Raw genomic sequence first — 12,111 nt, 5'->3', positions numbered from 1 at the left:
GTGTCCACAAGTCAATTACAAAGCTGTGGAAGACGTGCTGGGGCACCATTAAATGCGTTTGAGGTGAGTCAGAAAGAGGTCTTTACATGTGCAAAGGGGAGTCATATACTGCACCGAAATGAATCACACACAGCCTTCTTTGCCATGGAATTGTTATTTATGTCAGGTTAATGCAGTAACCATGTTAGCGTTGTATGAAAAAAAAGCGAAAAAGCAAAAAAAAAGCAAACCCTCTGGTTATAAATGCAAATAGCCTCCTATTGTGAGGGAGGAGTGCTTCTACTGTGGGTCATTCTCCTTGACCACACAACATCACATTATCCAGACTACATGACTTTATACCACATTGAACTTTCCTTAAAGTAATATAATAATGTAGATGAGAGTTACTACTGAAGATGATACAAGATCTTCAGACCAAAACATAAATAAATAAACAACTAATAGATTAATTAATCAACTTTTAAAAAATATTAATATCATATTGTAAAGTTTCGTTGTACCCCTATTTCATAACAAATAATCCATACACTTGCAAAATAAGACTAGGACTAATCTGTGATGGTAACAAAACTGCACAACACACAAAGCTCAGTAAGCTTTCTAGTCTGTTTCTCAGGCCCATGCCAGCCCCATTCCTAAGGGAAGCTTGGGAGTGCACACTGGGATGTGCTCTGAACAGGGCCTGCCCTCCCTGGGTCACTCATTAAGCCTGGGCTTCCAGTCTTCCAGTCTGGGGCTTTCTCCTTGTCAGTCTGATTGCTGCCTCTGAAGCAGTCCTCCCACTGCTGCTCTTTTCCTGGGATTGGCAATAACAGCAGTTCACAGTCAAAGTCAGCCTGTAGATTCTATTCTTAAAGAAAAAAAGAAAACTGTAGACCTAAGCAGCCTAAACATGACAGAAGTGCTCTTTTCATGTGCATAACTTGGACTATTGTGAAGAGCGTGAGCATACAATTACAGCAATGGAGAAATATTGCTGATTGCAGATCAGCACCACCAAGTCTAATGTTTTATCTCCCGCAGTGGGAGGGCATCCACCCTCTGGGTATGGGGTGAGAATATCATCCTCATGGAGGGGTTTAAGTAGTGTGGGGTCATGTTCGTGAGTTATGGGAAGAGGCATTGTGATATCAGCCATAAGTTAGGTGCAGTAGCTGCAGTGGTGAAGAAGGAACTGAGCTGTGACATGAAGCTTTTAATTTACCAGTCTGTCTACATCCCCACCCCATCTATAGTCATGAACTCTGGGTAATGGCGCGTACAAGAGGTCGAAATTAGTTTCCCCCAATGGGCAGTGGAGTTTGGGCATCTGATGCCCCCTGGTTGCCTCCCACTGGAGGTATAGCACAGCCGAGTGGGAGTAGGCCTCAGTGATGGGGAGGGATTATATCTGATGGCTGTCTTGGGAACACCTGGCAGTCCCCCAGGAGGAGCTGGAGGAAGTGGCAGAGGACAAACACCAGGTCTTCTCTGCTCACCCTATTCTCAATGCAACTCTGAAATGGACTAAGTGGAAAATAAAATATGGCATGACATAGGTACTATTTGTTTTCAGTGCAACCTTTGAAGTAGCCTACTGTTTCCAAGGCAGAATGAATGAATGAATGAATGAATGAGGAACAGACAGAGAGCGAGGGACTGACTTTATAGCAGGGATTGAAGGAAATGAGGACTTCATGATCTATAACTCTTAGACTGTGTAAATAGTGTAGGATGCTACATTGTCTATCCACATCTATTGTTAATATGGTAATAATCTACTGTTAGATAGATAGATAGATAGATAGATAGATAGATAGATAGATAGATAGATAGATAGATAGATAGATAGATAGATAGATAGATAGATAGATAGATAGATAGATAGATAGATAGCAAACATGCCTAACTAAACGCGATTGTACCGCTAATCTATAATATAGCTTCCCCTTATAGCTCGGTGGATGGTACTTATACAGGTACATTTACGGTAAACATCAGGTAGCCAATGATACTTGCCTGTTTGTAATTACAGAAACTGCGGGGAGTCTAATTATTAGCTGTTGTATATGTTTACGAATATAAATTGACCTTAGAAAAATTAAGCGAATTGTAAAACGACAGCTTGAAACGTCCGGAGGACAGCGGCGAACAGAAGACTAGGTTTACAGGCTTAATGAAGGGGTGACGTGTTATTTCGGGTCCTTAGTCCTTCCTGCTCGTCGAAAGCTGTGTGAGTTACTCTCAGACCCAAAAATGTAAGTGATGGTATTACCCAACTATGATTTGACAAATATAATCAAATACCTCTCTGTTGCGCTAAAGACATATGGTACTGATTCTGTAACTTTTGTTTATGTCTTAGGTCGAAAGTAACGTTTAAAATCACCCTGACATCGGACCCCCGGCTACCCTACAAAGTGTAAGTCTGACAGTTCATCTCATCTTCAGCTCCGTCCCGTACCCTCGCCGTCGTCTCTGCCCCGTCAGATGGCTCTTTGTCCAGTCCGTGTCTGGTAATAATCTAAGAAAGTGTACGAGCGTCGGCCTTGGATGTAATTAAAGTTATAGCTAGGTAGATTAGCTAGCTAGCTGCGTATCGTATCGGAGTTTTATGCTTTACTGGGCGAAATATTCGCGCTTGGCTAACTAGAGTATTCACTGCAGAGTATGAGCGTGCAAAAAATAGTACATTTCTGTATACCACATGTCAGAAAGAGCATGTGCATCTAAAATAGCCCAGATCACCAAATCATTCCACATATGGTAACTCCAACGAGAGAGCGAGAGTGAAACCTTCTAGTCCAGGTATCTTAATGTACCTAGTATTGTATCGCTTATTCCCCAACACACTTACTAGGAATAGTTTGTTTTCTAGTCTATTACATGTGTTTTCTGCTTCTAACTTGCTTAGCTAGTTACGTATGCTGACGCCAATGCATAGCTAAAAATGTACAAAAATAGGACGAGTCCTACTACAGAATTCAAAGAACCAGTGCGTAAACTAGCTTGAAAGCTGGTTGTTTTTACTGTGTTCATCCTACTCCTATAAATAAAAGCACCACGTCACATGTAAATAAGTCCAAAAACCATAAAAGGGCTTTAGTTTGCTCATGTAGGTCATGTTGGCCATACTGGCCATAGTCCCCTGTCACTCACTCCTGCTCACGAGTGCTGTTTGTGGTTATCAAGCAGTCTGTACCATGGTAAAACCATGGCGTGAAAGTGAGGTTTGGTAGTCGTGTTGATGTTAATCTGACTTCTGTGAAGACGATGTGTGTTTGATGACTAACATCACTTGTAAGCAGAAGAGAGTAAGAGGCAGAGGTGTGTGGCCAGTGAACAGTGTAGCTACTTAATGAGCACTTTGCAGATTTTCTGTGGTTACTGTTTCCCATCTAATCAATTTCCTCTGCAGGCCTCATCCTGTACTTTCTTCCCTTGAAAATGTTGGTGTATTCCCTCCTCTTTTTGTGTGTACATAATCAATAATCATTAATTATTCAAATGCTAAACATGCTTTTGAATTGTACATGTTTCTTGAGACAGTCACAGCAAATGGTACTTCCTCCTCAGAGCCTACTTAATGACCTCAGTTTACATTTGTTCCCATAAAACCTATAATTGATTTGTGAACTGTAAGTGCATAAAAAATTGGTGCTATTAAGGCACTTGACTGGGATGTTGACGAGTACTGCAGTTCATATCCCTCGTAAGAAGGTGAGGGAAGGTCAGTAGGCCAGGTTTGCAGTGGCTTGCGCATACCTTAAGCCTAGCTACCCTTGTAGAGTGTTTCACCTTTCATTCCAGATTTTTTGGTTTGGATTGTGAATGAGGATATAAAGGTAAACTAAAGCACCTCTCTTTCAAATGGAACAAAATCTGGGTAAAAAAAAAAAACCAACCTTGCCGTTGCCCACAGTGTGCACTATGTTTTATTTTAGGTGGAGTAACCAATTATTGGTATGTTTAATTCTTGCAGTGAATGTTCTTTGTTTGATGAGTTCTTTCTGAAAGCAAGCCTCCCATACTGGCCAGTACTCTGCATGTTCAGCAGTGCAGCCCTACAGTCTTGTAAACTAGAGGAACAGCAAAGTCTACTCAAGTCTCGCAGAACCAAATGACCACATTGGCTCCATGCTTTCATCTAAAATGACTATTATGGACGTGCCCATGAATGAGGAGGTCTGAGGCAGCTGGTTTGGTGTAGATCAACATTTTTGGTCTATAACACAAATGATCACAAATCTCTGTACTGTACACTGTTAAATATGCCATTGGAAGCATGCTGCTTACTTAAGAACTGGGCCTGGGCCAAAACGTGTTCTGCTCTAGACTCTTTCCTAGTTCAGGAGAAAGTACTGTAGCTCTGACCACCGGATTTAAGAACCTATGAGCAGTAGCCAACAGACGGTGAGTCAGTGTGTAATGTTAGCACAGAACAGATTTTGGTGTCTGTTGTGAGTGTTCGAATTATAAATCAGCATAAATTAACTGAGTTGGGCAATCCTTATGTAGGATAGATTTATAAAACAAGTGACTAAAAAGCTTTTTAATATTCTAAGTGTGGACTTAGCTTGCCCAATAACTGCCTGTCCTTTTCTACTAGGTTCAAGCTATTCTCTTTCAGGGAAGCATGCTTCGATCATTTTGAGAACACTTCACTAATTACTTGGCATTGTGTTGGTGCTTTATCTTAATGTCTTTCATTTCATGTTGTGTTTCAGATTAAGTGTGCCTGATAGCACACCATTCACAGCCGTGTTGAAATTTGCAGCAGAAGAGGTGAGATGGTTATGCCTGCCCAGTTCTCCTCCTGCAGATCTACTGCCCTGCTGCTGACTAGTTATAAGCAGCCCGACCGTAATATATTTCAGATCGGTTGTGTTTGCGAGACTGGATGTCTGAGATTGGATGAAGTTTGGGGCCTCTGTAGATCTCCAGGCCTGGATGGGGGGTGGGGGGGGGGGGGGTTGGGTGATCTTACTTGCGTGCTCTCGCGCTCTCTCTCTCATTCCATTGTCTTATTAATTTGTCACATTAAATGCCATCATTTTGGGCTTGATTGCTGCCTTATATAAAGGCTGATGGCTTTGTGCCTTTGCTGTAGGTGCAGCAGTGGGTCCCTCCTTTTTCCTCCATTCTTCACCCTTTTTCCCCTCTTCGCTGTGTTCTCGTCTTTTGTCACGTTTTGTTTTAATTATTTTCTCTCCTTCTCTTTGCCCTAAATTTCCTCCTGTCTGTTGGGTAGCAGATGGTACAGCGCAGACAACACTCTGAACGCCGTTCCCGTCTCTGCCGCGAGTGTGTGAAGGGCCCATTATGAGGGAGTCGGCGTGAAGGATCGCGCTCGTTTCATGACTTTCTGAGCTCCCCGTGGTGGCAGCGCGTTGTGCCCGAGCCGAAAACCCAGCGGCTGCGCCGGCCGCCCCAGCACACTCCTCCCCGCTCCCTGGGCACTGAGCACGCCTCCCCACATTCACAGGACTTGGAACGCGTTCTTCGGATTAATTTTCCTCGGTGCCTCGTGAATAAAGCGCTGAGGCTGACGGGGTCATAATGGGCTCGGGGGAACGTGTGGACTGGAGAAGAAGGAAAGGAAAAAATGATGAAGAACTCGGGCTTTCCCTGCTTTATTTCCTCAAACGTCTGCTGTGGTGTCGGTGAACATTTTGAAGGGGTTTTCATCTTCTCTCCTTGTCTGTCAGTCGCAGTCCGTCGCGCTGTCCCGGTAGTCCCTGTGGACTAGCGTGATGAGGCACTTGCTTCGGTTCTTTTACCTGCAAACAAAGGCGTGTGCTGAAAATTGCCTCAGTTAAATGTATTCTTTCTACAGAGGACTTCTCATTAGCTTGACCCGGTCCTCGCGTTCAAAGTGCAACATGATTTGGGAAGGGGGCAGGCAGTCATGCAGTGACACCGTGGCTCTGCTGAGAAATGCCATGATGCAACCCCCACTGATCCCTCGTCTCTCCCCGCCCCGCTCTTATCTCTTGCGCCACTCAACCCCAAGAGCCTCTTTTGTCATTACCCTCATGCTTTTAGACCTCAAATTACCTGCATTAAACGGCATCAGCGCCGAGCCATCGCTGAAAGCCATTGAGTACCATGCATAGGGCTGTGTGTGTGTGTGTGTGTGTGTGTGTGTGTGTGTGTGTGTGTGAAGCCATGTAGCTCTTTTCATCTCTCTCTCTCTCTCTCTCTCTCTCCTCTCTCTCAGTTTAAAGTGCCTGCCGCTACAAGTGCCATTATTACAAATGGTAAGTACAGATAAATGCTTTTTTGGTATGTTTTATTTATTTATTATACTTTTTTCTTTTCTTTTAAACACAACCTCCTGGTAAACCTGGCTGTATATGGTGCCAAGCCTTAAAATACAGTAGGGAATGAATCAGTCACAAGTTCCTGCACGTATGTGTTAAACCGACAATAACAGCAGGCAGACATGCAGAAGTCCTGCATCTGTTTCCACGCGGAGTGGATGTGGCAGGCGAGGCTGTGCGGATGGACTGCGCTGAGGCCTGAAGTGTGCGACGCTCTTCAGTGCTCTTTGCTTGCTCATCTGCCGGACTTATTGTCTGCTCTGGCGGTCTTGACTGTTTTGTGCGCATATCTACCACAGGGATGTGTCTAACGCTTTTCTGGTTGTTCTTATGCAGATGGCATCGGAATCAATCCAGCCCAGACAGCAGGTTTGTCTCTTCCTGAGCGGACACCATGCAGCCGGTAGCCCTGAGGGTTTGATAATTACACGCCCAGCTCCGTTACTGGCTTACATTGAATTGGCCTTTCTCTCCAAACCTGTGCCCCTCCTTATAAAGTCCGGCTCATGCAAACAGAGCCTGTGGGGGCCCCAGGGTTCGGAGGAGGGGCAGAAGGTCTCCTGACTGATGGGTAACAGCCTAGTGGCATTTAGGGAGATCACATTAGACTGAAATAGAATGCTTCACTTTGAGGACCTGTATGTAAATTTCACATATTAGATAATGAATATCGATGATGCTGTCTGGTGTACTGCAGTTTATATGGCAGTTTGTTTTTGCCTTTGAGATCTCGTCTCTCTTTGAGGACTGTAGTTCAGATGTTTCATTTCATATGCAGTCTCACCCTTGACATATGTGATGTAGCTATCTGGACCTAAGAGGTGTCATTTTCTATGGTCTTATGTCCTATATGCTCAGTTGAATCATGTAATAAAAGTGAGCATAAGTCGATTCTGAAATTGGTATAAACTGATCTCAAAAAATTGTCTCTGTGGGGGGGGGAAAAAAACCTGACCTATGAAATTGTTCAGTGGGAGCCCTCGGGAGCCCTGCGAGTCGGTTTTAACCTTTGGTGCAAATGGATAATCAGTAGAGAGATGGATTAATGTACATAATCTGGTATTACCAGCATCACACGATGGTCAGTAGCCTGTTTGTTTACCTGAGTCAGTGACTAGAAATAACTTGTAATAAGTCGATGGTGCAAATGTACTTTAGGTGTCATAAATGCTTATTTGCAAATGTATTTCTCAGTGTCCTATGACAATTTACACAATGAGGCAATGATTTTCTCTGCTTGTGAGCACATTGCTCCAAATCCAATAATAATGAGCCCAGTGACAATGAATTAAGGTGCAGAATGTCAGTTATAATTTGGATATCCGGGCTGAGTGAACAATTAAGACCTACTGGCCCCACCACCAGTCTTCAGTTATCAGCTTGCTTGTGTTTTGGCCAGCTGGGTCAGAACACAGTTGGCTCTGGTGCAGTGAAGCCACCAAAAGGTGTTGAGTAGATTATGGGGGTGATGGCAGAAGTCTGTCACTGTGCGCTCGCAACATTGGGGCCCACGGAAATGTGAGTTCCACTAAAGCAGTTCGTCGTGCAGCTGAAATGAAATTTTAAAAAAGCAAAGCAATCAGACAGCCAGCCAAAACATTAGTCAAATGTATTAAAAAAAAAAAAAAAAAAAAAAAAAGCCCTAGCTCTTTGGCACACTGCTCACTGGTGAGCAAACACTGAGGAAAGAGACCTGCTTAAAATCAAGAATGGTCTCTAGCCTGGAGGGATAGATGCACCCATCGGTGTGATAAAATGCAATGTACCAAAACGACCAGACCGAGCAGAAGTATACCCCAGTATCACCAGAGTTTTCATAATAACACGTACACCCCTGGTAGTCCAACAGAACCTTAAAGATTTTCAAAACGAACGGCGTTCTTGCAGAGTTCCGGGGCTCCGGTGAAATGAAGATTAGACAGTGTTAGAAAGCAGAAGGAAGGAAAAGAAACTGCACCAGTAAGGCACAGTACATCACCTCACACGCTGGCATGGGCCTAGCTGGATGACTCACGTCTTTAGTGATGGCGAGACTGCCAACAGCAGTAGCTTGATGAATTCTGAAGTGTCGCAAAGCATCTTAAGAGCTTAGCAGATGGCGCGGCCCATTGAGACGGGACAATGACCCGAAACCTGCAGCTAAAGGCACTTAAAAAAAAAATAAAGAAGTGGTCCGTTCTCTGCCGACCCATGGTGATCGTGCATTTTACTTCCTGGAGTCAACCCCCACCCTCACAAAAGCAGGAACTGGAAATGGCGGAATTACAGGCCTAATGCGTTACAGGCCAGTGTCTAAAAAGGATTTCCATTATATATAAACACCTTGAGATTAAAGATAACATTTTAATCGTTTCATTTCAAATCCTGTGTACAGCAATGCATAGTCTAACCAATACTAATTCTTTACAGACTACAATGTTGTTTTTAATTCTATACCTTTGTCACTCCTATTTTGAACCTTCTTTAGATTTAATGATTAGAAAAGTTCACTGAATAATGCAAGTTGCTTTGCCACAGTAGGCTTTTGGATAAAGATTCCAGAGTGGACTGAAGTGCAGTGATTCCAGGTCTAGATGGTTGCATTCATTCTGCCTTGGAGTCCTAAAGGTTTGGTCTGATCAAGACCTTCACTTCTCATCTGTAGCTGGGGTATTAAGATGGCGCTAGCACTGCGTGAATTTCTGGCGCCATTTCCGTCTTGTATGAGTAAGTGTTTTTAAAATGGGTTGCAAATGTTGGTGGTTCTTTTTTTCTGTTCCCCCCCTCTGTCTCTCCAACTTTGCAGGAAATGTGTTTCTAAAACACGGCTCCGAGCTCCGCATCATACCACGGGACCGTGTGGGTACAGGACGTCCCCCCGTGGCCCTCTGACTGCCCTGGCCTTACCCTTCACCTTGGCTACACAACCGGCCTGTGTATTTATTGTCCTGCCCCAAGACACCAAGCCTTGCCTCCCGTACCAGCCACAGTGGCAGGTACTAATATCCATCTCCAGGACCTGGGGCCATGACCCATAACCTCCTGCGTTGATTCATGGTTTCTGGGCACTTGGCTTTCAATAAATTTCAGTTCACCCACTAATTCCAACGACCACCAGTCATTGATGTAGTGGTTTTAACTCTGGCTATGTCACATTGTTTCTTCAGTTGTGAAATGCTATATATACAGCATGCTGTGTAATTTTTATACTATATTCTTTATGTGAAATGTACTGTGTCAGCATTTTTTAACTGGTTATGAGTTACCTCATGTCTAGAGTTTGTGCCATTAGCCAGTTTAAAGGAAAATTTGAAACTTGCTTTGCAGTTCTTGAACAAGTGATCCTCTTATCACTTTAGAACTGAATGAATATGGCCTCTGTCTTGCAGGAATAACATATCTTTGAAATAAAAGCCTTTCAGGAAAAGAGGAAACAAAAATACATAGGACTTACACTGTACTTCACAGAGATTTGGCTTCACGAAAATCGCCCAAAGTTTCCAGTGTCTTGAAGCTTCATCCCCTATTTCTTTGAAGCTCAACCACATATTGCTTAGAAGAAATAAAATATATTGGCCTAAAATGAAGGTGGGAGGTTTCTCAGAGCCGTGACGCATCAGCTCCCGCTGTTTTTAGGATGGATCTGCTCGGATGGCTGGTTACTGTAGATCGGAGGTCTAGCCGATGCGAATGCCACTGTGATGGACTGAATGCGTCTACTGCAACAATGTTTCCGGTGGTACCACTTATGGACGTTTGAGCTGTATGACCAGTATAGTATGGAGAGCAAATAAAATTCTATTTCACTAATTCATTCCCTTACTATTAAATCCAAAGCACATACACACTTCTGGTCTCTGTCTCCTTTCTAGTACAGTATTATTTATCTCCACTTTCTCTCCTTAATCCAGTCCCTTTCGCTCCTCGGATATTTTCCGGTGTCGCCGCTCAGAGCAGAGAGGGAGACCGTGGGCTGCTGAGTCACAGTCTCCCACCGTTTCTCTCCATCCTCCATTAGGGCCGGGCGCCGTGGGAGGGTCCGGGTATTCAATCGCCCATCATAATGGAGCTTTCATTTGTTTTAATCAGACAGCACGCAGGGCCCATTGCCTGCCAGTCATTATAGAGGAAGGGGGAGGGGGCGAGGCCATTATAGATTCAGCGGTGCGGTTATTATTCTAATGTAGAGGGCCTACTTTCTGTTGCGTTTAAGAAGCTGTCACTTTTCTCCAGGTTCGTTTGCTGAAGCTCGCACCCTTTTATTAGCCGTGAAGCAGACGCTGCATTTGTGAAGGCGTTCGAACGCTGCACTCAGTTCAAGGAGTTTTTCATTTATTTGGTTGTTTGTTTATTTTAGTCTTTGATGTATTCTGGTGCATTAATGTGAATAATGCATATACCGGTGATGTCAGCTGCTTACTCTATGCAGTTCTTTGTTGTGTACTTTATTTGTGCAAACGCTGGTCCTGTTTCTCACTTGTTTTGTTTCAAGTGTGTGAGTAAGCATGTGGCCATACCCGGGCGTACTGTTGGCCTCCTAAAGCTAAAGGATACACAAAATTACACAAATGTCTTGCATGATGAGAGGAGGCATACAGCCATATTATGATTTACATAAATTCAGGTCTACACTAAGAGTGCAATCATGCAAATTAATAGCATGAAACTGTTGAATATTTATGAAAGATGGTACATTGATTTAGTACTGTGCAGTATGATAGTGGTGTGTGTGTGAGAGAGAGAGAAAGAGCGAGTGTATTCTGTTTATATTCTGTTATGTGAGGTTTATACACTTCATTGTCTGAAAACTGGATACTGTAACCAAGACTGAGCTCTCAAAGCACAGCTTTCCACACATTTATTCTTATCAAGACACATTTAGTTAAAGACATTTAACAATGTCAGTGCCATGACTTTGCAATGCATTCGAAAGAAAAGTAACACAAGAAAAGTAACACAGGTATCTAGCAGTTCAACACATTCCTTCATATTGCAAGGAAAAATCAAACGCTCGTGTCATAAGACGTTTTAAAGATGAAAATGCCCCTTTCTGTGTCTTTTGACCTAGCAGCATGCACTTGTTTTTATATATATAATGTATAAAAACCCTCTTGCGGGGGCTTGGTGGAGTGAATGCACTAAAGATAAGCTGTCACCCTCTGCCAGCTCTGTGCCTCTTACCGTACAGCTGAGAGAAGGGGAAATGAAGACAGTTGCGTGATTATGACTTGTCTTTCTGCTTTGTGCTCCACCGGCATAATTGTTTTTCTCCTTTCAAACTGGTAATTAATTTGCTGCTTTTGGAAGCGGCCCAAACAAATGCCGCCTGAGCGGGTACGCAGAAGCGGACTGTCTCGCTCTTAAAGGAGACGAGCTCATGAACGGCTGTCTTCTCCCATCATGAGTGGACATCTACAGGAGCCTAAGTAGATATGAAATATGCAATACAATTGGAGTATCAAGCAACTCAGAGGTCACGTAAACTGATGCTCAAGCTTAAAGAGAAAGATTGTTTTAGAACATTTTTTTTGCCTAGCTACCTGTTCTTGCCTTTAAAAAATGACTCATCTTTTATGAGTCCTTTTTAAAAAAAACAAAAAACAAAAAAAAAACTAGATTGTCGGTCTTTCTGATTGCCACGTTACCTGTCTGGGGCCTTAATGTGAGTCAGTCATCTGAGCAGATCAAAGTGCAAAACTTTTACTTTTCTATTTATGGATTCCTGAGATGCTCTGACCTGCTTTACATTCTGTTAGATGGAAGTGTCACGGTGGCAAGACCAGGTGCCAGTCCTGCAGCTTCCGATTAATTCCGCACTTGATCCCGC

The 12,111-nt window shown here is 43.4% G+C and overlaps 1 protein-coding gene across 2 annotated transcripts; it reads left to right on the top strand.

Moving 5' to 3' along the window:
* Positions 1-2,006: 2,006 nt before the first annotated feature.
* ufm1 (ubiquitin-fold modifier 1) lies at positions 2,007-10,131 on the top strand. 2 transcript variants are annotated; one of them, XR_003410028.2, is made up of 7 exons: positions 2,007-2,240; positions 2,348-2,404; positions 4,710-4,767; positions 6,203-6,242; positions 6,642-6,674; positions 9,091-9,280; positions 9,674-10,131. XR_003410028.2 is itself a non-coding variant. In XM_027000917.2 (6 exons), coding segments are annotated over exons 1-6 (276 nt in total). In that variant the 5' UTR covers positions 2,007-2,238; the 3' UTR covers positions 9,177-10,131. The 2 variants fall into 2 exon arrangements, 1 of the variants encoding a protein (XP_026856718.1); XM_027000917.2 differs by having other exon boundaries at positions 9,091-10,131.
* Positions 10,132-12,111: the final 1,980 nt, after the last annotated feature.

The sequence above is a fragment of the Electrophorus electricus genome, chromosome 17, assembly GCF_013358815.1.
Source record: "Electrophorus electricus isolate fEleEle1 chromosome 17, fEleEle1.pri, whole genome shotgun sequence".
Lineage (NCBI taxonomy): Eukaryota > Metazoa > Chordata > Actinopteri > Gymnotiformes > Gymnotidae > Electrophorus > Electrophorus electricus.
The sequence above is the reverse complement of the archived record's forward strand: the minus strand, read 5'-3'. Positions and strand labels throughout refer to the sequence as shown.

Excerpts from the sequence above, each read along its gene's own strand:
- ufm1 (XM_027000917.2), top strand. Across the intron at positions 4,768-6,202 it reads TGAAATTTGCAGCAGAAGAG|TTTAAAGTGCCTGCCGCTAC; the intron begins GTGAGATGGTTA and ends CCTCTCTCTCAG. Across the intron at positions 6,243-6,641 it reads AAGTGCCATTATTACAAATG|ATGGCATCGGAATCAATCCA; the intron begins GTAAGTACAGAT and ends GTTCTTATGCAG.